The sequence below is a fragment of the Anabrus simplex genome, chromosome 7, assembly GCF_040414725.1.
Source record: "Anabrus simplex isolate iqAnaSimp1 chromosome 7, ASM4041472v1, whole genome shotgun sequence".
NCBI lineage: Eukaryota > Metazoa > Arthropoda > Insecta > Orthoptera > Tettigoniidae > Anabrus > Anabrus simplex.
The window spans coordinates 198,416,247-198,443,591 of record NC_090271.1 but is presented as its reverse complement, the minus strand read 5'-3'; the positions used below and the strand labels follow the sequence as shown (position 1 = coordinate 198,443,591).

Below are 27,345 nucleotides of genomic sequence, written 5' to 3'. Positions count from 1 at the left end.
TCTGGTCGACTGCTGTAGCAGTCATGGTGTAGCCATGCCTCATAGCCAGTCGACTGCTGTAGAAGTCGTGTGTCTTTCGGCTGTTTTCCATTTCGCAACGATAGACTGCTGGAGAAGTTTGCTCTTGGAGGTCTCTTGTGGCTGTCTTGGGAGTCTGTAGTTACGGCTATGGTCAACAGATGATAGGAGTAACCAATTTGAAGATGAATGTGTCCGTTATACTAGGCCTACTCACATCTCACCTCGTTGCTCCTGTATGCTAAGTTCTAGTGCTTATTGACTTCACTTTCAATCGCAATGAAATTTTGAATGGCCTCATCTTCCCTCGAGTCTGACATCAGGATCTCATCTTCTTGACGAGTGGAGTACGTACAGAACTTGTATTGTCTGCAAAGTGCAGAAGAGGTAGCAGAACAAAAATGTGTTGTAACATCAAGTGCCTTTCCCCGCTTACAAACTTATCATACGCAGAAGAATTCTAAAAAAATTGTTAGCTTATGACATGCAATAGTAGGTAAACCATTTGTAATTTGAAATGAATGTTTATCTTAAATTATAACATGTAAATAAGAAAATTGGAATAAAGGTAACTAAAGATAACATTTACAATAAAAATCAAAACAAGATTTTAGCTCCTCCAGAACTTATAAGATAATTTTAAATGATGTATGCAAATTAATGTAGGCAAACAAATTGTAATTTGAAGTTAATAACAATTACAAAAAAACACTATCTCTTACTCTGATAGTATTGTTTCCAAAGCCGCGGATCTTAAAGGATGATGGGAAGCTTTGACTGAATAAAAGGCTTTACATCGTGCCGACACAGATAGGTCTTCTGGTGACTGAATAAAAGGTGCTATAAATATGATCATAAGCATTTGATTACATATACTTTTGAACTCTGCGTGTCCTCTCTTAACGTCGTGAGCCAGCTGCGGATGGGAGAGTGGAGGGAGACAAGTATCCCATATAGGGGGCTCGGTGAACCACCCGTTGCTCGCGTCCAGATGATCACACTTCCTTACTCACTATGCCAGAGTGAAAAGTTTAACACATTCCTAGAGAGAAACGATGAATCTTAAAAGTTTACCAACTGTTATACTTTTCACATTTGCTGCCCTTATTTAATAGGGAAGCAACAAAACAACATTTGGATCAGAAGGATTCAGAAAAAATAGGAACAGAAGCTCATACTGCAAGGCCAAGAATAATTTAAATAGTATATTCAATAGAAAAGGCCAAAAACAAATAGATGCTGAACCCACTCAAGCAATCCCATGACATGCCTACAATAAAACCTAACAAGGCAGAAAGCCCAGTGACAAAAAGGATAAGCCATACTACATTGTGAATAAGACCGGAAAGTTAATATTAAAAAAACAAGAAGGAGAAAATTAAATTTTGTAAACCTTAGTCACAAAAAAATACAATGAAATGAGGGAAATGAAGGTCCACACTCATACTTCTTTAAGATATGACACCTGCTTGGGTGGTTACATGCATAGCAAGAAAGCCTAGAAACCTGCATTTTACAAAACTTTGAAAAGACCTGCATTAAAATTAAAAACCATGGCTTAACCCCAACTGTTACATGCTGGAAGGGAACGCCATTATATTCCCGTCACCACACTAAAGTTCACATGATGGGATAAGTTTTTAGCCACCTACTTTAAATGTTACACCAGCATGCCTGTTACCTTATGTGAGGCAGAACCTCACTGCTTGATGCACTGATAGATACATAGGGTCCAAGTTAGGTACATACAGTACAAGTTTGCTCTTCATTATAAGGGCAAGCTGGGTGACAATTGGTTCACATTAAGTTGAAATTCCAGTTGCAGCAACTTAGAAACAGAATAAATAAGCTAGCGAGTACCAATCTCTAACTGTTATGATACTTCACTAGAAAGCATTTCAATTCCCTAGGTGACACCCCAAACCTAAGTAGTGACATGTGTTAATCATCCTTGAAATGATGTGGCTTTCCGTAAATTTCAGCAGATCTCTGTGAGACTTTACCATACACAAGACTTTAAGGTGTTGCCTAACACTAGGAAGAGAGGCCTTACAGTTGTTGTTATTATTATTATTGTTATGGGATATTCATGGTTTATACAGGTGTAACAAACAGCTGGGGTGAATGGGTGGATAAGGAAATAACTAAAGCATAAATTTTGAAATTTTATTTCTTTCCTTTATTTTTTAATTAAAACTTGAATAATAGAAAATCTGAAAGAACAATAAAAATTTGAGCTCATCAGCTCCAACAACAATGACTTAAAGTCCAAAAAGTCAGGTATAAAACTAGAGAGAATTACAAATTCTAATTTATACAGAAAAGAGCTGAATTGCTCTTGGCAGGTACCAAATTTTTATCCTTCACACAAGAGAGGAGTTTGCGCTCCACCTATATCATCGTCCAGCCTCGCAGAGGCATCAGTTTCTAATTGCACATTTCCAACCAATTAGTTGCTCTTAATTAAAGAATTTACACAAGGTAGCCCCGAGGTGGGCTTGTCTATTGCTCAACCACTTATAACTTCCTGTCCCTCAAAGGAACTTCACACCAGACTTATTTCTACATACCACAATCAATTTGCAGAGGCAAGAGAGCCCAAACTAAATGGCCTTAATGTAAAAGGAAATGGTTGGTTGTAACTGGTCATAAACAAAATAAAAAGGAGGTGAAAGACTTGCACTCCTTCTAGAAATACTTAAAACCCTAAGTGGAATTATGGCCCAAAGATACAGAGGCTTAGCGTATTCTACAAAGGGGTGACTAAATGAGAAACATTAGATACCAAAAGAGGGTTAAGAATTTTACAGGTCTATAAACTTTAGTCACCTGATACCAAGTTCAGTGGGAATCAACAAATGGTAATCACTCTTTGTTTCCTTACATCACATATTTCCCACTAGGGAATAAAACAGAGTCCTCAGACTGGCCAAAAATTGTACATTAAACCACCAGATTTAGAAATTTACATAAAATAAATAAGGTTGAAACCTTCCCCTCAAGCTATCCGCAGGAGCTATCACATGTTATGAAAATTCTGGCATTACCTTGCTTTGCTGGGCTTTCAGAATGCCGCCCGTGGCCTCTGTCTCCATTAGGACACGCCACACTCAAGTAACTAGAGCAATGAAGAAGATAATACAACCCTAAAGTGCCTAGCTTTTATGGTATTTTTGAGGGGAGGATTCCAGAGCTCTTTACTGATAGGCTGGATACCTGTACACACCCCGATTACAATTGGCTAGAGAAAATGTCTACAAGATTCTAATAGGTTGATTGATATTGGAGAAGGAACCAGCAGATGTGTTGACAACTTTGATAAGGTACATGAACAAAACAGTCTTCAAAAACTAAGGATAGCCAACTGTGAAAACACACATTTTTTAATAAATAAATTAGTGTTCGACCCAGTAGGGGGAGCAATGAAACCAATGATAGAAACATCTAATGGTTGAATACCAAGTATCTTGCATAACATCAGTTCAAGTTTGATTACATGATGGCCTTATAGAAGGCATACAGTTTAACTGGCCAGAGAAGGTGCACCCCCAGTACAGACCTCTACCAGGTTTTACAATCTTGAATCTTGCGATACATAAATTTTAAGCAAAACACATATAAGCTGGAGTATATCTTGATAGAGAGTTCATTCTGGTTTGTTTTCAGATTATTAAAATCTAGTAGTCTTGATAGCATTGCCGAAGTAGTCCAAGTCCGGGCTGTAGCATCCAGGTTTGACTGCAAGAGCGGCTGCCACTGCTAATGTCAGAATGGGGTCACGTGGACCCCAAGGTACCCTGAGATACTATCCTCCCAGTATATGGAGGGCTGCAGCCAAGTGTCAAGTAGCACGGTCCGGTCCAAGTGTACGGTGGGAGAGTGAGTCCAGCCTCCGCGCATCTCCCAGTGGAGGCAATTTCTATGGAGTCTAGGCTGGAACGAGGAGGGTCAATACTCTCTCTTTCTCAGGTTGACATGGCGTAGCCTCGGATGAAACTAGGGCGCTGTAACATTTAATTCTTGGGCAACAGTAACTGTTTCTGAGACGGTGCTACATTATGGTGTAGATAAGTTTGGCAACTTTTGGAGGAGGGACACACAGAGTTTCTTATTTAGGTTTGGAGGCAGGGGCCTAAATGGCAGAATGACATAGAATTTATAGAAGGGAAGGTGATGGCAGCAAGTACAGTACAGTCCAGTCGAAGTATACGGTTGGAGGTTGAGTCTAGGCCATAATAAGGAAGGTCCATATCCCGCACCAGCATCTCTCTAAGGTTGACATGACATGGGGCCTGTTTCATAAAGCTACAAGTCTGCAAGCATACAAGTTGTAGTTACAAGTGGATGTTCCTACACATGTAGGAAATTTTTGTTTCATAAACAAAATTTCTACAATTGTAAGGTTGGTACATTTCACTACAAGTCTTACAAGTCAGCTGATTTCTGTGAGATAGCCAAGTGGAGTCAAACATGAGTAATCCTAAACAGCAATAAGTTGCAAATAAAATTTTAATCCTGAATAAAATCAGGGAAGCGAAGGAACTTTTGTTTGGAGCTTTCTATACTTCACTCACGAAAGAAGACTAAGTTAGAGAGTGGAGGAATATTCATAATATTGCCTTATCTCTGGAAGAGAATTTCCTCTGAAGCTTCACCTCACCCCACAGATTATCTGGAAATTGACAGGAGAAAGGAGATAGCCCTTCAGAATGAACTGTTAGAAATAAAAACCTATAAATGAAAACTGGACGCTTTGAAACTTGAGAGACTTGGGCCTACCCAAATCTCAACACACAAAGGACCTTACAAAGTGTGATGAGAATGTTAAAGAAAAAAGGGGGAGAGGGGGTATATTATATTTTAACAAATTAAGTGGCTGAAGAAGCGAATGTATGATTTTGCATTTTAATTTTATTATTTTCTCCTGTATATTAAACGTTAAAGGAGTTTGTCTGTTTAAATAGCTGCCTTTTATGTGACATTATTTAACTATATATTTTATCTTTATAGGGCATTATTTCACTTGATATTTTAGGTAAGCACACTTCCAGGCCAGTTAGCACTTGCGTAGTAAAACTTAAGATTTGGCCCACACACTACCATGTAATTTATGGAATGGTTCCCATGCCTATCAATAAAGTCGCTCTCATGTACTACCACAGGAGAATCAATGTTTATTTGTGTTCCATCAATACATCCACATACTTGAGGCATACGAGCATTAGCATGGAACTCTCAAACTATGTGGCCAGTTTCCTCTGGCCAGTCAACAACCATGGAAAACTGAACAATATTCAGTGCATTCACAACTGAACTGCTATGCACACACTAGATTTTGATACACCATGCATATCACCTACTGCATGATACTGCCCTCCATTTCCTAACCAGTGTAATGCTATAAGTAACTGTTATTTAGGGGACAGAGCACAGTTTCTGTCAGTTGCATGCTGAAATTGTTTACCTATATATTGTAGAAGTGACTCCAGTTTTACTGAACTCATTCTAAATCTTTCATTGTATTCATAAAAGTTTGTGAAAGCCATGTTAACCCTACTTCTCAAAGTTTTTTTACGTCTTTGTCCACCCCCTATTATATCTTCATCACTATCGTTGCTACTATATAACAAATATATTTCCACACAAAATTAATGCAAAGCTTGAAAACGAATTGATTATTGAGTATTTAACAGCAGATTACACAGACTTGTATTCAACCTTACATGTCTAAAACAACTTGTAAGAAAACTGGTATTTTCTACAAGTTCTTGTACTCTGCAAGTATCTTTATGAAACACAACATGAATTTTGACTTGTTGACAAGTCTTGTAGCTTGTATAAATTCACTTGTACCTACAAGTGCTTTTATGAAACAGGAATTACTTTTTTTCAACACTTGTATGAAAAATTACTTGTAACTTGTTGACTTGTAGCTTTATGAAACAGGCCCATGACCTCAGATGAAAGTATGGCACTGTGTAACATTTAATTTGTGTGCAACAGTAAACATTTCTCAGATGGTGCTACATTATGGTGTAGATATGTTTGGCGACTTTTGGAGAAGGAACGCACAGAGCTGCTGACTCTGGTTTGGAGGAAGGGGCCTAAATGGCAGAATGACATAAAATATACAGAAGGCTTTTACAACAGAATTTTAACAACAAACCATGATTAACTTAGTATGTAACTTAAACATGTAAATAAATTCTAGTTTAGATACATAACTTTTGATGACCAAAAGGAGTAGAAAGGCCTCCTTCACGTTACTTCTAGTGGTGCTTTAACTTATAAATAACCTAAGGAAAGAAATATAATTAATTCAGCAAGTTAATCACTTGGTGGCATTTAATGAAAAAGCAAAGGGCCTTCACGCAGGCTTGACTTGAGACAGGTGAACAAGAAAAATTTGTTCGGTCTCCGGATTACTCACCAAAAGGGTGACAGGAGTGAGAAAGTCTAGGATTATACAAGGTCCATGAAATCTAGGGGCAAGCTTGCCTGTGGAAACAAAGTTTTAACCATGACCTGTTCTCCGACTTTTAAATTGGTGGGTTTTCGTCCACAGTCATACCTCATTTTTATTCTCTTATGAGATGCCTTAAGATTATTTCTAGCTTTTCTCAATATATCCCAGATATTCTCTGGATCTATTGTCTCTAGTAATAGCTCATTGATTGACCACAAGTTGGACAAGGGAGTGTTTGAGACGAAATTAAGAGAAATTGGTGAAAACTTGTGGGACTCATGAACGGCCGAATTGAAGGCTAACGATAACCAATGCAGGGATATGTCCCAATGAGAAGGATCTTCGTGGTTAATAATTTCATGTGGCTATTTCTAGTCGAGTGCACCCCTTGTAAGGCCGACCCTCCGATGAGGATGGGCGGCATCTGCCATGTATAGGTAACTGCGTGTTATTGTTGTGGAGGATAGTGTTATGTGTGGTGTGTGAGTTGCAGAGATGTTGGGGATGGCACAAACACCCAGCCCACAGGCCAATGGAATTAACCAATGAAGATTAAAATCTCCGACCCAGCCAGGAATCGAACCCGGGACCCTCTGAACCAAAGGCAGTACACTGACCATTCAGCCAACGAGTCAGACATCTTCGTGGTGAAATGCAATAAGGGCTGATCGAAGATTTTGATTAACCCGCTCAGCTACAGATGACTGCGGGTAATCCACAGATGTAGTGACATGTGGAAAAGAGAGATCAAAACAGAACGTATGAAATAAATTAGAAGTGAATGCTTTAGCATTATGAGAAACAATATACTGATAGGGTCCAAAAGATGCAAATATAGAATTGAGACAAGAAATAGTAGTTTGTGCAGTGCCAAGCGTGGTTGGAAACAGCCATGAAAATCATATAAAACCATCCACACACACACAAGAATGAATTTATTCCCATTCTCTTTTGATTGCAGGAAAGATCGCACATAATCGATACAAAATTGCTCCATGGGGCGAGAGGCTTGGTGTGATGACAATAGCCCTACTTTGGTAGACAACGTGGGCTTGCTAATCAAACAAGTTTTGCTGGCTTAAACCAGTTCTTTAGTTTTGCCATCCATACTCTTCCAGATAAACCATTCCGTTATCTTCTCTCAGGTTTTAAGTATACCCAGATGTCCCCCTAGTGGGGTATCATGGTAATATTTGAAAATCATATGTACTAGAACTGCTGGAACAACAATATTCATCTTTTGATCGTGCCTTGAGGGGCAACAAAGGATAACATTCCTCAACACATAAGGGATGACATCTTCCCCTGAAGAAAGGATTTCCATAATAGGAGCCAGCACCGGATCTTCACGTTGGTATTTAGCTATGTCATGATATAGCATAGGGGCATCAGTCAGGATTGCACTTATACCAGAGGAGTGGAAAGAGAAGGCAGAGGAAATTAGAATCACCGGAAAACATTTGGCTTAACTCATCTGCGACCACATTCTCAGATCCCCGAATGTGTCGCACGTCAAACTGAACAGCTGAAATCCTAACCGCCCAGTGGGTGATAGCCCAGTACGACAAGGCCTAGATAATACCCAACTTAGGGTTTGATTGTCGGTTTCTAATTCAAACTTAATGTGCTCAAAGTAAAGGTGAAAATTTTCTAAGGCAAAGAGCACGGCCAGTCCTTCTAACTCGTATATAGAGTATTTGGCCAATTGAGGTGAGAAGGTCCGAGACGCATAGGCATTGAGCCGTCTTCCGAGTTCATATTCCTGAAGAAGAATCCCAGCGACCACCGATGAAGATGCATCAGTTTGTACAGTAAATTTTCTGGAGAAATCCGGCATAGCCAAGACAAGGTCATTGCAGAGGGCTAATTTGAGATCTTCAAAAGCGGCCTGTTGAGAAGGGCCCCATTCAAACTTGACACCTTTCCCGTGAAGAAGATTCAGCGGTGCCGCCCGATTAGTGAAGTTGGGAATGAATTTTCTAAAGAAATTTACAATGCCAAATGAATCCAGCAATCCCTTTAACATCTTTGGGAGGCTTGAATTTACGGATGGCTTGCATTCTGGAATGATTGACTGAAACTCCATCAGGTGACACAATTTGCCCCAAGAAGGACATAGATGGTTTAGCAAAAGATACTTTTGACAACTTGACCGTCAAACCTGCTTTACAAAGGCATTTTAGAGGTTCCTCTAGATGAGTTAAATGTTCTTCAAAGGTCTCAGAGAAAATAATTTCATTTAGATAATGGTAAAGATAATTTAAATTTAGTATCAGAGGAGACATTATCTAGCAGCCTAGAAAGAACTGTTGCACCTGTGGAGAGCTCGAAAAGCATGCAGTTGTATTCATACGAATTCCAGTCGGTAGTGAAAGCAGTCAGATATTTTGATTCTTCTGCCAGAGGTATCTGATTATAGGCTTGGTTTAGATCTATGATGATGAAGAACTTGGCTTTACGAAACCAAGGAAAACATGAATGCAAGTCAGGAAGGGGTAATGATTGTAGAACATTCTGATGATTTAACACCCTATAATCAATTACTGGCCTGAAGCCGCCTTGTGGTTTCAGCACCAAAAAAAAGGTGAAAAATACATCGACTTGGAGGGTCAAATGATACCGTCCCTTAACATCTTGCCTATAATTTCCTCGAGGGCCTTCATTTTAGGTGGAGCTAGCCTATAAGAAGGAAATCTTACGGGAATTGAATCCATAACCTCAATCTTTTATTCAACTAAGTCAGTCACCCCAAGATCTTCCGAAAATACATCGGGAAATGACTGACATAATTTACAAATGCGGTTAGCCTGATCCTCAGGTAGATGCATAATGTCTAATGTCATCTCACACTGAGGAGGCAAAATAAGCAAGCACGAAGCAGAATTACATGTCAAAATGGGTATATGGACATTACAGTATTATCAAACTTGAATGTACATGACTTCTTTCGAAGATCGAGCACCAGATCAGAGTGAAACATGAAATCGGCCCTTAATATTAAAGGGCATGACAAGTTTTAAGCAACGGACAACTTAATTTTCCAGGTAAATTTTGAGATACGAATGTTCGCATGGATAAATCCTAAGGTTTCTAATGGGGAAGTGTCAGCTGAAACACATTTTACAGAAGAAGAAACATTCAGGAAATTTACAACAGAACTTTAGCTTAGAATACCATGCTTCAGAAATAATAGACCCAACACTTCCTGAATCTAAGAGGGCAGTAACAGGTTCATTGTTTATTTCAATTTTGAGGAATGGAACAAATCCTGGAGTATCAGAGGCAATTTTCAAGCATTCTTTAGGACCTTCAAGGATGGTCTTAGATGGCTTCCTTCCTGATTATGTGAAATAATAAACAGCTAGGGGAGATGATTCAGCCAAGCGCTTTAGTCAAATTAAGTTGCTGTTGGAACTACAGGTAGATCACAAAAGAGTACTACTTCTTTTGTTTCACCGGATGACATCAATAACTTAAGAGTGACTAAAATGTCAAGTGAGAGAAAGACAAGAGACAATAAACAATGCACGTGGCTAGGGACGGAAGGATACCAACAGTTCGGAGAAAACTTTAGCATCGCATAATAGGTGTTAAAGGAAATTTAAAAACCAAGAAAAAATTTCACTGAAACAGAATTAGTTTAAGTCCCTCTGTGGCTGAGATTGCAGGTCGAAATCTGGTGGAGGTAAATAGATTTTCGAAGGGCAAAAAGTCTATAATAATAATAATAACAACAGTAAAATTCATCATTACTTAACAGTGATCAAACCTGAAGCACTTATGCTTCAGAAATGCTCAATTTTAATCACAAATATTTAAAGAAAAGAAAATCATGATAAAAATTTTAGAGCCAAGAATTAAAATTGGAATCATTACCCAAACCCAACTCGGAAATATATTTAAAAATATCTAAACTTACTGATTCAGTGAGACTGCACACATGTTTACAAATCAAATATACGAGATCAAAATGCTATAAGCAAGTAGAGAAAGACCTCAATCTACAGGACAGAAATGTAATCAGGGAAATAGTTCATCACACAAGGGGATTTGAGGAAGACAAGAGGAAACTAACACGATGAACATGGTCGGAGGAACAGAAATGACAAAAATCAATGAAAATGAAGAACTATTGGGCAAGGGTGAAAGTTCAACAAATGTTGATTCCACGTGGTCCTAAGTGACCAATTTGCGCATGGCCTTCACTTAAACTGCAGTGGTACGTATAAGTTAGGAAATTTGTTTGGAAGAGTAATAGGGAGGTACATTCAGGGAAACGGAGTGGCCTAGGGAGCGGTGTTAAGGGAACAGGGAATTGGAAATCAAGTAGGGATGACATAAAATTGTTAGTGTTGAACTGTAGAAGTATTGTAAAGAAAGGAATAGAATTAAGTAATTTAATAGATATATATTTACCAGATATTGTGATAGGAGTTGAATCATGGCTGAGAAATGATATAATTGATGCAGAAATGTTCTCATGGAACTGGAGTGTGTATCATAGAGAGAGGATAGGAATGGTGGGAGGGGGAGTATTCTTTCTGGTGAAAGAAGAATTTGTAAACTACGAAAATGTTAAAGATGAGACACATGAAATTCTAGGTGTAAGGCTCATTTCTAAAGATAATAGGTAACTTGATATATTTGGAGTGTACAGACTGGGAAAGGGTAGCACTGACACGGATTTAGAATTATTTGATAAGATAATCAGCTATGTAGGAAACGACATGGAAAGAAATATGATTGTAGCAGGAGATCTGAATTTACCAGATGTCAATTGGGAAGGAAATGCGAACGACAGGAAGCATGACCAACAAATGGCAAATAAGTTAATATGGGAAGGACAGCTGATTCAGAAAGTGATGGAACCAACTAGAGGGAAAAATATCCTGGATGTGGTGCTAATAAAACCAGATGAGCTCTATAGAGAAATTGAAGTAATAGATGGTATTAGTGATCATGAAGCTGTTTTTGTTGTAGTTAACCCTGACAGTAACACCATACGTTTTTCTGATGTGTTGTGCGAATGAATGCCATCTATTCTTCTTAAGGAGGGGAGAGTTATCCACTCCACCACCTCTACTCCTTGTTCATTCCATCTGGTAACTTTAATGTAACTTTAAATAATAGGCTTTGAGTGACACGTCTTCGAAACGTGTGGTGTAACTAAAGCAATATTTATAGACGTGTTACTGTCAGGGTTAAAAATAAATGTGATAGAAAGAAAGGTCTTAAAAGTAGGACTATTAGGTAGTACCATATGGCTGATAAAGCAGGCATGAGGCAGTTTCTAAAAAGTAACTATGATCGGTGGAAAACGGTAAATAAAAATGTAAACAGACTCTGGGATGGGTTTAAAGAAATTGTTGAGGAATGCGAAAACAGGTTTGTACCTTTAAGGGTGGTAAGGAATGGTAAAGACCCACCTTATTATAATAGAGAAATAAAGAGACTAAGAAGGAGATGCAGACTGGAAAGAAATAGAGTTAGAAATGGCTGTGAATGTAAGGAGAAATTGAAGGAACTTACTAGGAAATTGAATCTAGCAAAGAAGTCAGCTAAGGATAACATGATGGCAAGCATAATTGGTAGTCATACAAATTTTAGTGAAAAATGGAAGGGTATGTATAGGTATTTTAAGGCAGAAACAGGTTCCAAGAAGGACATTCCAGGAATAATTAATGAACAAGGGGAGTGTGTATGTGAGGATCTTCAAAAGGCAGAAGTATTCAGTCAGCAGTACCGTATGTAAAGATTGTTGGTTACAAGGATAATGTCCAGATAGAGGAGGAGAAAAAGGCTAAAGAAGTATTAAAATTTACATATGATAACAATGACATTTACAATAAGATACAAAAGTTGAAAACTAGAAAAGCGGCTGGAATTGATAAGATTTCTGGGGATATACTAAAGACAATGGGTTGGGATATAGTACCATATCTGAAGTAGGTACTTATTTGATTATTGTTTGGTCGGAGGAGCTATACCAGATGAATGGAGAGTTGCTATTATAGCCCCTATGTATAAAGGAAAGAGTAATAGACATAAAGCTGAAAATTACAGGCCAGTAAGTTTGACATGCATTGTATGTAAGCTTTGGGAAGGCATTCTTTCTGCTTATATTAGACACGTTTGTGAAATTAACAACTGGTTCAATAGAAGGCAGTTCGGTTTTAGAAAAGGTTATTCCACTGAAGCTCAACTTGTAGGATTCCAGCAAGATATAGCAGATATCTGTATCACGACTGGCCTGTCTAAAGCATTTGGTAGGGTGGATCATGGGAGACTACTGGCAAAAATGAATGCAATTGGACTAGACAAAAGACTGACTGAATGGGTTGCTATATTTCTAGAAAATAGATCTCAGAGAATTAGAGTAGGTGAAGCTTTATCTGACCCTGTAATAATTAAGAGGGGAATTCCTCAAGGCACTATTATCGGACCTGTATGTTTTCTTATATATATTTAAATGATATGAGTAAAGGAGTGGAATCAGAGGTAAGGCTTTTTGTGGATGATGTTATTCTCTATAGAGTAATATATAAGTTACAAGGTTGTGAGCAACTGCAACATGACCTTGATAATGTTGTGAGATGGACAGCAGGCAATGGTATGTTGATAAACGGGGTTAAAAGTCATGTTGTGTGTTTCACAAATAGGAAAAGTCCTCTCAGTTATAATTGCTGCATTGATGGGGTGAAAGTTCCTCTTGGGGATCATTGTAAGTATCTAGGTGTTAATACAAGGAAAGATCTTCATTGGGGTAATCACATCAATGGGATTGTAAATAAAGGGTACAGATCTCTGCACATGGTTATGAGGGTGTTTAGGGGTTGTAGTAAGGATGTAAAGGAGAGGGCATATAAGTCTCTGGTAAGACCCCAACTAGAGTATGGTTCCAGTGTATGGGACCCTCACCAGGATTACCTGATTCAAGAACTGGAAAAAATCCAAAGAAAAGCAGCTTGATTTGTTCTGGGTGATTTCCGACAAAAGAGTAGCGTTACAAAAATGTTGCAAAGTTTGGGCTGGGAAGAATTGAGAGAAAGAAGGAGAGTTGCTTGACTAAGTGGTATGTTGCAGGTTATAAATTTCATCTTCTTTGTCCGTATTGAAGATCTACTTGTGATACAAATTCTTATAGTTTTGTTAATTACCACCTATTCAATACAATAAAAACATAGTACAAACTTACATATTTATTAAGATGTTTATATGGTACATGTTTCGCTCCTTTTTCGTGAGCATCATCAACCAACTATCATTCACTTAAGGTCGTTTAAGATCATGAAACAATTCTTTTGGATCAAGATTATTCCTATAAAACTAATTGACAAATCTTATAACATTTTAAAAGTCACACAACAATAAAATTATGTCTTTAAGTTAAAACTTTTTGTCTAAAATCTATCAAGTCTAACATTTTATTGTTATTGTTTAAAATACCTTGGACATGTTTTGACCTGGCTTATAGGACATCATCAGCAAAATAACAAAGAAGAAAGACATAAGACAAACAGTGATACATAAAAATCTGAGATAAAACACATGCAATGGAAGTTTACATTAAGATGCACATAGCTTCAGTATTAAAAATATATTCAACAAGTACAATGGAAAACTGTTAAAAATGTACATGGATCAAACTTGAACAAAATAAGTTGATAGTTTGGGTCCAACCATATTTAGTACATTATTAATTTGCTGGAGGAAATGCTTAAAGACTAGTGAAGATAGTTAGTTGTTGTTCTAATCTGTCATGTTTCTGTAAAATGGAGTGAAGTTTTAAAAGATCCATTGTAATGCATCACAGAGAACACAAGTACAGCCAGGATCTGAAAGTGGAAATACAAAGCCAAATATGAGAACAGGAAATGAGGTAGAGGTTAAAGATAGTGTGAGGAGTTGCAAAATATTACTCACGTCCTCCTTCATCCAGCCCTATGCTTGTGTAGATCACGTTGGGTCGGTGTTGACCTCCACACTGACTGGCAACCATTCCTATATTGCGTTGGGTGGGAGAAATGGAAGGTGAGGAGAGGGAGAGTGAGTGGAAGTATGGGCGGATGGACCAGTAATGTGTGTTGTGACAGATTTAATTGAGCTTTGCTTAAAATCCTTCTCGATTATTGTGTCAAACAGGATGTTCTTTTCTTTTTCGTTAAGATTATAGATGGAATTTGATTTTTGATCAAAGTTTATGTAAATGTTTTCCAAAATGTTTAATAAAGTTCCCTTTTTGCTTATATGTAGGATATTATGATTTTATCTATGGTGGGGAATGAGTGATTGTGATCTTTCATGTGTTCACTCATAGCGGAAAATCTTTTGTAATTTACTACAGTATTCTTAGCCAAGTGTGTAAATGATCAGCATTTGAAACAGCCTGAAGAAGATAAAGGCCCATTCTTAAATTCATTTGTTTTCAACTGAGGACAATCTTTCCTTAAATGGTCCACCGACCCACAAGCTTACAATTTGTGGGGCTGAAATTTCGGCGAGGGGGTGGCCGAGAAATATTAGATAAAGGTGGTGGGTCCCAAGCGACTCGCAGAGTATCGGAATATTTCACTCCTTCCACAGGCATGGGCACAACCTCAAGTTCCTTAAACGTTTGTGGACGGGAAGCAAAACACAAATATGATCTATAAGAGGGTGAAATCTCTTCAATGATAGTCTGTACAATTTGACCTTGAGAATAATACAAAGCAAAAACTCTAGGGTAAAACTTAATATCCTTTATGAAGTCAGCTGGGTTTTCATTTAACCTTTGGACTTGGAAAGTAATATTTTTGAATTACAGATTACAGGGCTCTTGCAGGGATAAAGTTTGCCAACAAGTGAGCGTGGAAGGTTTTAATGGAACTCCTTTCCGATATAGCCTTAACATTCTTATCTGATAGACCAACTGCGTAAGGATAGATTATTTGTAACATTTGTGAGTGCGACACGGTAAACACCAAAGCATGGTTCTGGAATTCTACAAGGAATCTCAAGAAGGCAATAACATTGTTCGTGGAATTAACAGAAAACCTAGAAATCCCTTTAAGCAACAGGGCTAATGGATTGGGTAAGCTGCTAAAACCAGGTGATATGTTCGGAGAGGGCACCGGAGGTTGAGAAGGTTCGAAAGCGGCATTCCTAATGAAACATGGAGGAATATTTGTGGATTGCCAACAGGGTTTACAATTTGTTGTTGTTGCTCGACTGATTCCCCTCTATCAGAAGACTTACTAGGGTCCTCTTCCAGATTCATAGTAAATGGGGCAACATAGTCACTCTTCCCACAAATCAACCCAGAAAACAATTGGTTCACTTTGCTGGACAACTCTGAAATATGCTTGCACAAGGAGTAATCCATACTGGAATGTTCTTTGTTAAGCTTGAGAGACAACAGATCCCCCACTCAATTATAAAAATGAAGTAGTCTAGCCTGAAAATGTTTAAGTTGGTTAACGGAGGGCATACCTCCTTCAGAAGAACTCACAGCAGATAAAAGATCAGTAATATTAGTGGAGATCTTGGATAATGCATCACCAACTTCCTTCTTTCCATAAACAGGAATACGAATGGGTACCAGTAACTCTACAGAATCTTTGAGTCTAGACGCATCTATCACAACCGTGCCACCAGAGTGAATGTTTGTAAGAGCTAATTCATAAATGATTTCTTCCTTGTGCAAATACCAAGGAGAGAGAATCTCTCTAGGACCAGGCATAATGAAAGAAATTTTTGACAAAATTTTCAAAAATCAGAAAACCAAAATTTTTTGTGTTCAATTCAAAATTTTGGAAAAAGTCATCAAAAGGGTCTCTTTCCATGCTTTTATTACAGGATCTTTATGGTTTACAGAAGTGTAAGAAGCTTTAGGGTTGAATGGGTGGATAAGGAAATAACTAAAGCATAACTTAACACAACAAATTTTGAAATATTATTTCTTTCCTTTTTTGTCTAATTAGAATTGATAAATAGAAAATCTGAAAGAACAATAAAAATTTGAGCTCATCAGCTCCAACAACAATGACTTAAAGTTGAAAAGATCAGGTACAAAACTTGAGAGAATTACAAATCCTAATTTATACAGAAAAGAGCTGAATTGCTCTTGGCAGGTACCAAATTTTTGCCATTCTCACAACTGAGGAGTTTGTACTCCAACTATATCATCGTCCAGCCTCGCAGAGACATCAGTTTCTAATTGCGCATTTCCAACCAATCGGTTGCTCTTAATTAAAGAATTTACACAAGGTAGCCCCGAGGTGGGCTTGTCTATTGGTCAACCATTTATAACTTCCTGTCCCTCAAAGGAACTTCACACCAGACTCATTTCTACATACCACAATCAATTTACAGAGGCAAGAGAGCCCATACTAAATGGCCTTAATATGAAAGGAAATGGTTGGTTGTAACTGGCCATAAACAAAATGCAAAGGAGGCAAAAGACTTGCACTCCTTCTAGAAATACTTTAAACCCTAAGTGGAATGATGGCCCAAAGATACAGAGACTAAGCGTATTCTACAAAGGGGTGACTAAATGAGAAACATTAAATACCAAAAGAGGGTTAAGAATTTTACAGGTCTATAAACTTTAGTCACCCGATACCAAGTTCAGTGGGAATCAACAAATGGTAATCACTTTTTGTTTCCTTACATTACATATTTCCCAGTAGGGAATAAAACAGAGTCCTCAGACTGGCCAAAAATTGTACATTAAACCACTAGATTTAGAAATTTACATAAAATAAATAAGGTTGAAACCTTCCCCTCAAGCTATCTGCAGGAGCTATCACATGTTATGAAAATTCTGGCTTTACCTTGCTTTGTTGGGCCGAATGCTGCCCCCCCCCCCTGGCTTCCGATAGGACATGCCTCACTCATGTAACTGGAGCAATGAAGTAGATAATACAGCCCTAAAGCACCCAGCTTTGATAGTATTTTTGAGGAGAAGATTCCAGAACTCTTTACTGATAGGCTGGATTTCTGTACACATCCCAGATTATAATTGGCTAGAGAAAATGTTTGCAAGATTCTGATAGGTTGAGTGATGTTGGGGAAGGAACCAGCAGAAGTGTTGACAACTTTGATACATGAATAAAACAGTCTTCAAAAACTAAGGATAGCCAACTGTGAAAATGCACACTTCTTAATAAATTAATTAGAGTTCGACCCGCTAGGGAGAGCAATTAAACCCAAGTATCTTGCATAACATCAGTTCAAGTTAGATTTCATTGATTGCTTTATAGAAGGCACACAGTTGAACTGGCCGGGGAAGGTGTACCCCTGGTACAGTTGTTTTTATTATTATTATTATTATTATTATTATTATTATTATTATTATTATTATTATTATTATTATTATTATTATTATTTTATTTCTTCCAATGGGCCAACTAAGGACCGCATTGTTCAACTTTTCTGCTTGGAAAGGGACTTGATATTTGCCCAATACTTGCGTATTCTCTGGCTATGCTTCTCTCTTCTTTCCTTTGTCCAAAGGGCACCTCTTTTTTTACATGATGGTCTGTCCCGAAACCTCTTTTGTTTGATTATTCTTCTGAGAGGTGATCGGTTTCTGATGTCGTTTTCAGGTACCCCAGTTCCTGCATGTCTTTCTTCATTTCTGTTAGCCATGGTGTCCCTATCTTTGTGTTTGCCCGGTAATTGAGAAGCCGGTAGGTCATCCTAGTTGGGTTCATCCTCGTAACATGTCCATAGAAGGTCAGACACCTCTTCCTGGCTGTGCCTGTGATTTTTTCAATATAACTGTATAGCTCCTGGTTTGGTCGCCATCTACTTTGATAGGTCCTAATATCATTCTCAAGATCTTCCTCTCCTGGACCTCCAGTTTGTCCAACAATCCTTTCCTGTTCATCATCAAGCATTCTGTTGCGGATAGGGCTTCTGGGCGGATAACTGTCTGGTAGTGGTGTTACGAGAGAGACATTTATTGTTATAAATGTTCTTGGTCAGTCGATATGCTAACTCTAGTTTGTTATTCCGATTTGTTAGTGCTACCCGTTCTGACATATTGAGTTTCAGCCATTCTTCCAGGTACTCAGATCTGTTGACTTTCTCAAACTGGCCCTGTTCCAATTGTAGTTTGCTGGGAGTATCACTGATATTGTTGAATTATTTTGTCTTTTCTAGAGATACCTGTAATCCCACCTTGGCAGCCCGGTGTTTAAATGCATTGAGTTGTTTCACTACTACTTCTGCAGAGTTCCCCAGAAGTGCCAGGTCATCTACAAACACCAAACAGTCAACTAGTAGCCCCTTCCATTTGTGTCCCAGGTAAATACCACTTGGTATCTTTTGTTCTTCCAGTTCTTTCTGCCACTCTCTGATGACCTTGTGCAATGAACGGATGAAGAGAAGCGGGGAAAGTCCATCTCCCTGTCTAACTCCTGTTTTTATTTCAAAACTTTCTGAAAGTATTCCTCTGTACTTCACTCGTGATCGTGTATTACTCAGGGTCTTTTGGATAAGGCTGTGGATCTTCTGGTCCAGGCCCATTTCCAGCAGAATTCTCATGAGGGTAGTTCTGTTTAGTGAGTCGTATGCTTTCGTTAAATCAACAAAAGTGATTACATACTTCTTGCCTGCTAGTTTAACCTTCAAGTTGAGGATCTGTTCAGCACAAGAACATCCTTTTCTCAAACCTCCTTGGTATTCTCCCAATTGTGGATCCAATTGAGGTTCGGCTCTGTTCAATAAGGCCTTAGATAATATCTTGTAGGTAACTGGTATCAATGAGATCCCTCTATAGTTGTTCATGTCAGTCAAGTCACCCTTCTTGTGTAAGGGATGGATCAGAGCAGATGTTCAGTCATCTGGTAGCCTCTCAGTTTACTAAATGTTCTGTAGGATCTCTATCAACTTGCTGATTGCTTTGTCCCTGGCCTGTTTCCATAGTTTGGCAACTATTGTGTCTTCTCCTGGTGCTTTGTTATTTTTCAGAGATTGGATTGTTACTTCTTCTTCTGTTGGAGAAAGAGAGTTTGGTTGTCTGGGTCTGTCTTGATAGACAAAGGAAGTCTTAGGGGACTCGCAGTTGAGGAGATTCTCAAAGTATTCGGCCAATAGGTGACAGTTGTCTTTGTTGTTATTATTATTATTGTTGTTGTTGTTATTATTATCATTATTATTATTTTCATATCAGGTTTATGAATATACACATTTAAATACCAATGTCTGAATTTGCCCTCTTCACTTCTGTTCATAAATCCGCTCTTAGAAACACATTATATTGACCACTATTTATAAATAAAAAGTTTATTTTTTTAACCAGAAATTATGAAATAATTGTAAGGGGGGGAGAGAGATTTATTAAAGAAATAAATCATCCGTCCTCCAATGAGGGTGACCATTTGGATCCGGAATACAGTTTCAATTTCAATGGTTTAAAAATATCAAAAGATGAACATTTAATCGTTAATGCTGTTATCTTCTTTTTTCCAGGGTTAGTTGGGGAGGAATGTAACTCACGTTCTCAGGTATAGGTGGAAATGAATGATTTGCAGCGAGTCCCTCAGTATCTGTATTACTATTTTTTCTAGCTCGCAGAATGGAACTTTCAAATTTTGTAGGAAGTTCGATGTCTGACTAGGGAGGGTGCCTCTTGCTCCGAAAAGCAGGCTTGTGACAATCCACCGATCAATAGGTATTTTATACTTAGATGAAAGGTAAGGCAAGCATGGAAAATAAATAGCTTGCTTTTCTAGGTAATTGATTCAGTGGCAGGGTTTTTCTTGTATCATATTTACTCCTGGAAATGCACAGATAGATCTGCCGCCAAACCATCTACATATGATTAAAATACGATGCACTTACCAGAATGTTCAAAATATGAAGTAATTTCAAAATAAACCAAAACATACATTTATATGACAATGAAACCACTCAGTGATGATAAGAATAACCCGTTTTGCATTCAAAATCAGTTAATCATGAAAATAAAAGCAGGGAACCATATACTCATATTTCCTTTCTATCTTTCTTTCTTTCTTAATCCGTTTACACTCCAGGGTTGGATTTTCCCCCACACTCAGTGAGGGATCTCACCTCTTCCACCTCAAGGGCAGTATCTTGGAGCGTGAGACTTTGGGTCGAGGGGATACAACTGGGGAAGGAGGACCAGTGCCTTGCCCAGGTGGCCTCAGCTGCTTTGTTGAACAGGAGCCTTGTATTGGAAGATTGGAAAGGATAAACAAGAAAGAGGGAAGGAAGCGGCCACGGCCTGAAGTTAGGTATCATCCCGGCGTTTGCCTGGAGGAGAAGTGGGAAACCACGAAAAACCACTTCAAGGATGGCTGAGATGGGAATCGAAACCCCCTCTACTAAATTGGCCTCCCGAGGCTGAGCGACCCCGTTCTAGTCCTTGTACCACGTTTCAAATTTCATGGCAGAGCTGGAAATCAAACCTGGGCCTGGCAGCTAATCACACTGACCACTACCCCACAGAGGTGGACAAATCAAATATTACTTTTCAGAAACTTCTGATCTCTAATAGCAATGCAAATGTTTCAGTAGGGTACGAAAAAAACGAACGGAGGTGTGTCGTGGGCACGGCCACTCATTCCATATGATGGGTGGTGCCAAAATAAAGTCAGTAGTTTAATACCGCACTAACATTTACAACTGTACCATGTAACCAGTTTTAGCGAAATAAATGTAGCATTGTTTTCTGAAAATGTTGAAAGATTTCATCATCTCTTTAAACCCCAACTGCCTGATTGAATTTGGAACTACGATGAGACTGGAGTGTCTACAGTCCAAACACCAGGAAATATAGTAGCTCCAAATGAATAAGGCAGATTGGTGTGTGACATCTGCCAAGCGTGTGAGTCTTGTCACATTCTTGTGGTAGTCAGCACAACTGGGGTTCATATTCCTCCAATGTTTGAGTTTTCTCAAGTTCATTTTTAAGCCTGAAATGCTGTATGGTGCTACACCAGAGTCAATTGGTGCTGCAACTCATTCTGGATGATCAAACTAAAAAACTTTGCACATTATTCAAGGAATATTAAAGGTTCTAAATGAGAAAGTGTTCTGTTGGTGGTGGGCAATGACTAGACTAATCTCAGTATGGAATCTCTCAAGAGGCATCTTATTCGTGCATTGTAATAGTTACTTCCCCCCACCTTACCTCCTTTAAATTACAGTCTCTTGACTGAACTATTTATTTGTCTCAAGTCGTTCTAATACCAGATAGTAGATTTGTGGATTGTTAATCATCCAGAATAAACCTTTGGCATCTTTGGGAAATTTATGAGGAGAGCCTGTCCTTTTGCATTGACTCCAGGGTGTTCAGATAGGGGAGGTTCCTGAATTTAAAACTTATTACAGACTAGCAAATGTACCCGTGCTTCGCTACGGTATTCTACATTGTATTCAAATATCGAAGTAAATACTGTACATGCAATAAATAAGGTTTTAAAATGGCATGTCTCTCAGCGTTATCCAAGAAACAGCATGGGGAGGTTTCCAATATGGTGTTTCTAATATAAAGTGCTTGTTACGGATTTGTGATGATAACGGCAGGCTCACTTGCCTACTGCCATTCACAATCGAGTTGGGAAGTTTTCATTATAATTGCAAGCCCCATCGCTTACTGCGCAGTCACAATCGATTTGGGGAGTTTGCATTAAAATGGCAGGCCCCCTTTCCTACTTCCAGACAGATTACAGTTGGGGAGTTTTCATTATAATGGCAGGCAACTTCCCTACTACCAGTCAAAATTGAGTTGTGTAGTTATCATTATAATGACAGGCCCCTTTTCCTACAGCCAGCCAGCTTACTACCAGTCACACCAAGTTGGTGAGTTTCCATCAAAATAGCAGGCCACTATGCCTAATGCCAGTCACATTTTAGATGGATACATTTGTTTATAAGGGCGGGCACCCTTGCCTACAGCCAAACACAATCGGGTAGGGGAGTTCTAAACAACACTGCATGCTTCCTTGCCTTCTGCAAGTCAAATCGAGAAGTGAATTATTCATTGCAATGGTAGGCCTTCCTTATCAATGCCAGTTACCCAGGTGATGGAGAAGGACCCAATTTCTACTGCCGCTCAAAGTCAGTGTGGGGAGTACTGACTACAATAGCAGATACACCCTTTCTCGATTGCTTCAAAATGATATAAGTGAATATACATAGATCGACATACGAAAGTATATGCATGCTTACAATATTGCAGACCTTCATTTACAGACTGACTGCTGCTAAACGGTATGTCATGTCGACAAAGGATTGTACCATATGACGCTGGATTTAGTGGCCAAAATGGCTGGTCCTATGATATCTCATCTATTCATGGGTCAGATTGAGTTAGAAACGTTGAATAGGGTAAAATTTTTGTACGATTATCTCACATTGCATTACTTTTCAGATAATTATGTGACAGCTACATACTTGGCATTTGGCTCACATATGGCTATTGGGTGGGCCAATTTTCATGTAGAGTTTGATGATTCTATCTTTCTTATAAGTAATTGAAAGTATGAATTATGCATGTGAAAAGTCCAAATTTACTTAACAATGAGAAATGGAGAAAAATCAAACATAAAAGGGTTACAGATATGACAAAAAGTCATAAGACCAAGGTTGTAGATCACTCCAAATTGAACGGAGATTGTTCCATTCGTTATGTGATAGGACTTCCCGAAGATCTGTACCATCATTAAAATTGCCTCCATATTTCAATATTCTTCGGGGATAAAAAGTGAAAAATTTAAAGATCTTGGAAATGTTCTGTCCGTTACAGCCTAAAATGTATAATTTTGCCAAATTTCAGTTTTCTTGTTCATCTGGCAGATTATGCTGCAATGTGGATTTTGGTCGAGAAGGGTTAAAATTAGGACTTTCAGGAAACTAAACCAAAAAAATATGCAGATGGTCATTATTACCTCTTAAATGCGTAGCTGTACAAAAACTTCACCAAAATAGTCAATGTACAGTCACACAGTCGTTATGATTTTATTTATATAGATAGATAAGGATTCTGCTCCATGTACAACACCTTTTGGTCTATGTCTGCTTGACTTAACCTGCAAAACCTACCATTCATGATATCTCCCTTATTAATCTTCCTGACAAAAAAATGCACATGAAAAAAAGTTTTAAAAATGGATTTCCAACAAATTTGGTCGATTTCCAGTTGGGTTGGTCTTGTACTGTATATATTGTGGAAGAGTAAATTCACCGTTTCGGTTCCCTATAAACCACGAGTCCATTCCGGGAACAGGAAATGTTATTGACCTTTAAAATCTATCTTTGGAAAGGCGGATGCTAAATATAAAGTTTGGTTCAAATATCTTCAATAGTTTTCAAGTTGTAAGAAATACGCTCAACACGCACCCGTTCTTAAGTTAAGTCCAGTGGGACTTGTACTGAAAAACGGTCTGTTAATAATATCTCCCTTATAAATCCTCTTATCGAAATGATGCACATGAGAAAAAAGGTTTAGAAATTAATTTCCATTAAGGCAGATAGATTTCTATTAATTTTGGTTGTGTAAATGAAATGTCATATGGCTTTTAGTGCCGGGATATCCCAGGACGGGTTCGGCTCGCCAGGTGCAGGTTTTTCTAGTTGACTCCCATAGGCGACCTGCGCGTCGTGATGAGGATGAAATGATGATGAAGACAACACATACACCCAACCCCCGTGCCGTAGGAATTAACCAATTAAGGTTAAAATCCCCGACCAGGCCGGGAATTGAACCTGGGACCCTCTGAACCGAAGGCCAGTATGCTGACCGTTCAGCCAAGGAATCGGACTTGGTTGTGTATATTTTGTGGGAGTGCAAAATCACGGTTTCGGTTTCATATAAACCCCCAGTCAGTTCATGGATTTAGAAACAATATTTGCCCTAAAACCTACCCAAGGACAGGTGGATTCTAAATATGAAGTTTGGTGGAAATATATCCAGTAGTTTCCAAGTTATAGACAGACAGACACCAAAGCTAAAAATATGCAGATGGTCATTATTACACCTGAAACGGATAACTGTACGGAGATTTCGCCAAAATAGTCAATGTACAGACACACTCTAGAAGTGCAGACCTTTCTTTCGAGAGTTACTGCTTTGAAACTGTACGACATATCTCCAAAAGGACTTCACCATCAGACACCTCTTTCAGTGTTCTACATGGTTGGTCCCATGACATCTTCTCGTATCTCCTATATTTATGGGTTAGACTGAGTTAGAATCATTGAATGGTGTGAAATTTTGTACAGTTTTTGCTTACTACTTTATATTTGTGATACTCATATGACAGCTAGAATCATAAAATTTGGCTATCACATGGCCATTGGTCATGTCAATGTGCGTGCCGAATGTCATGATTCTATCTTTTCTATAAGTGTGCCAAATGTTAACATATACGTGTGAAAGTACAAAATTAACTTGAAATCGAGAAATACAGCTCTATTTAACGTATAAGGGATAGAAATACGACAAAACGTCATAAGATCAAAGTTGTAGATATCTCCAAAATGAAACGCGATTGTGCTTTCTGATTTGTGATAAGACTTACCGATTAGCCACCAATTATCCCGAAACAAAGGTCTGCACCGTCGTTAAAATTGCATCCATGTTTCGATATTTTTTGGGGCCAAAAGTTGTACAATTGCATAGCTTAGAATATTTCCTCAAAGGAAAGAGTGTCAAGCTTTCGGGATTAGCACTCGCATACCTACGGAGTAATTAAGGAAGAAAATATTTCAGTAAAGAAAGTTGAAATTAGTAGAAAATGGATTAAAACTGAGGACAGTTGGATGACGACAAATATGTAAATACCAAGTGAATGTATTAGAAAATCAAATGCCCCTCAATAAATTATGCTGGTGTGAGTTATGGATATAAGAAAGAGATAACAGAGGAGAAATTTAGGCGCAGGAATTCTTAGGTCAACAGATAAGAAGATGACTAATGGTTTTATTATATAAGCTATTTGAGGACAGTTATAAACTCCAACGATTTTCCGCCAGTATCCCGCAGAATGGCCGATTGACGCCTCTCTTACCTTCTACCCAAGGAACAACCACGAATTTGAAGGCATGATGAGGAAAATGGCAATATGTTACTTCCCTTCTGGCAAGCAGTCAGAGACGTTGCCATGGTAACCTGTAGGTTCGTTGTCGGTCTGTCGGTAACACGCATACCATGATACCCCCAGAAAATAGTAAATTTATCCGTCATTTGAATAGTAAGGTAAATTATGAACATAATGAAAGTTGTTTATAATGAAGAGACATTTCACATACGGTCCCCGGAGTTTATAGGAAATCAATAGTATAAGAGAAAACAGAGGAAAACCGTTCTGGTTTTCCTATAAACCCACCCTCTAATCAAAGATTTTAAAATGATATGCATATCGAAACCTTCCTTGGGGTGAGTATATTCTAAATATGAAGTTTGGTTGAAATCTATCCAGCCGTTTTGCCGTGATGGTGGAACAGACAAACAGACAAGCAGACAAACAAACAGACACGAAAAATAAAAACAGCGGATTCGGTCTTGAGTTGGCCTAAAATGGATAAATATCTGAAAAATTGGCAAAACAAATGAAATTTCAGACAGCGGACCCCCTACGACTTTATTTATATAGATATTTATTTACAGCTTTTTCCCATCTATTGTATATTCCTTGCATTCCAAGGTTGAAAAAGGTTTATGTTCCATGGTACGTGATCATGTTGTATGGAACACTACACCTCGCTACAAATTATTTTCTTTACCCTTAATAGGACAGTAAAACGAAATATATAAACAGAAAGCTATGAAGGAAACCTTATTACTTATCAATATTCATTTGATTGAAAAGGTTACCAATGAAAATTTAAATGAAATGAAATGCAATGAATGTTCCAGTTACAACAGCCCCCTCCTCCCTGGCCATTCATCATGAATTACAGACATGCAGCAATAAATATCTTCTTCTTTTGAAACATCTGAAGACATCAAAAATCTGTCTACTGTATATCAAATAAATGCCCTTCCCAAGAATCCGTTATAGAGTTCAGTACAACTCAGCTTCCTCACAAACTCACCTCACTGCCATTTGTTAATTGCAAATCCAGCAGATATTTACTCCAAACAAACATTTTGGTCACAGAAAAGTTTTCTTTATAAAATGAAATACATAATTTGCTACTTCTACTTAACTTACTCTGTTTTCAGATAATCTACGAAGTCGGGTCCTACGTGGTCGTGATGAAGAGTCTTGTCGACCAGCAGCACGAACAAAGTCATTCTTCAACTAGCAGCTTCAACGCAACTTTGCACCACTGAAAGAAGTGAATTACATATCCAGTTTGAGGAAGATAATAGTAGTTGCACTGCTGGTTATAATGCTTTGAACCTATTATTATTATTATTATTATTATTATTATTATTATTATTATTATTATTATTATTATTATTATTATTATTATTATTATTATTTGCTTTACGTCCCACTAACTACTTTTTAAGGTCTTCAGAGACGCCGAGGTGCCGGAATTTAGTCCCGCAGGAGTTCTTTTACGTGCCAGTAAATCTACTGACATGGGGCTGTCGTATTTGAGCACCTTCAAATACCACCGGACTGAGCCAGGATCGAACCTGCCAAATTGGGGTTAGAAGTGCCTTAACCGTCTGAGCCACTCAGCCTGGCTATTATTGTTATTGTTATTGTTATTGTTATTGTTATTGTTATTGTTATTGTTATTGTTATTGTTATTGTTATTGTTATTGTTATTGTTATTGTTATTGTTATTGTTTTCAAAGAATTTATTTTATAATTGGAGGGTCCATATAACTGAAGTAAAATAATATTTTTATTCATGATACAACACTATACAGCTCAGCATTTATTGAAAAC

The 27,345-nt window shown here is 38.1% G+C and overlaps 1 protein-coding gene across 1 annotated transcript in view; it reads left to right on the top strand.

The window, feature by feature from the left end:
• LOC136877775 (odorant receptor coreceptor-like) overlaps nt 1–26,782 on the top strand; it is a 62,679-nt gene extending 35,897 nt beyond the window's left edge. The window contains exon 6 of the mRNA XM_067151982.2: nt 26,664–26,782. Within this exon, the coding sequence (XP_067008083.2) occupies nt 26,664–26,774 (111 nt within the window). The 3' untranslated portion in view covers nt 26,775–26,782. The remainder of the gene's footprint in view (nt 1–26,663) is intronic.
• The last annotated feature ends 563 nt before the right edge of the window (nt 26,783–27,345 follow it).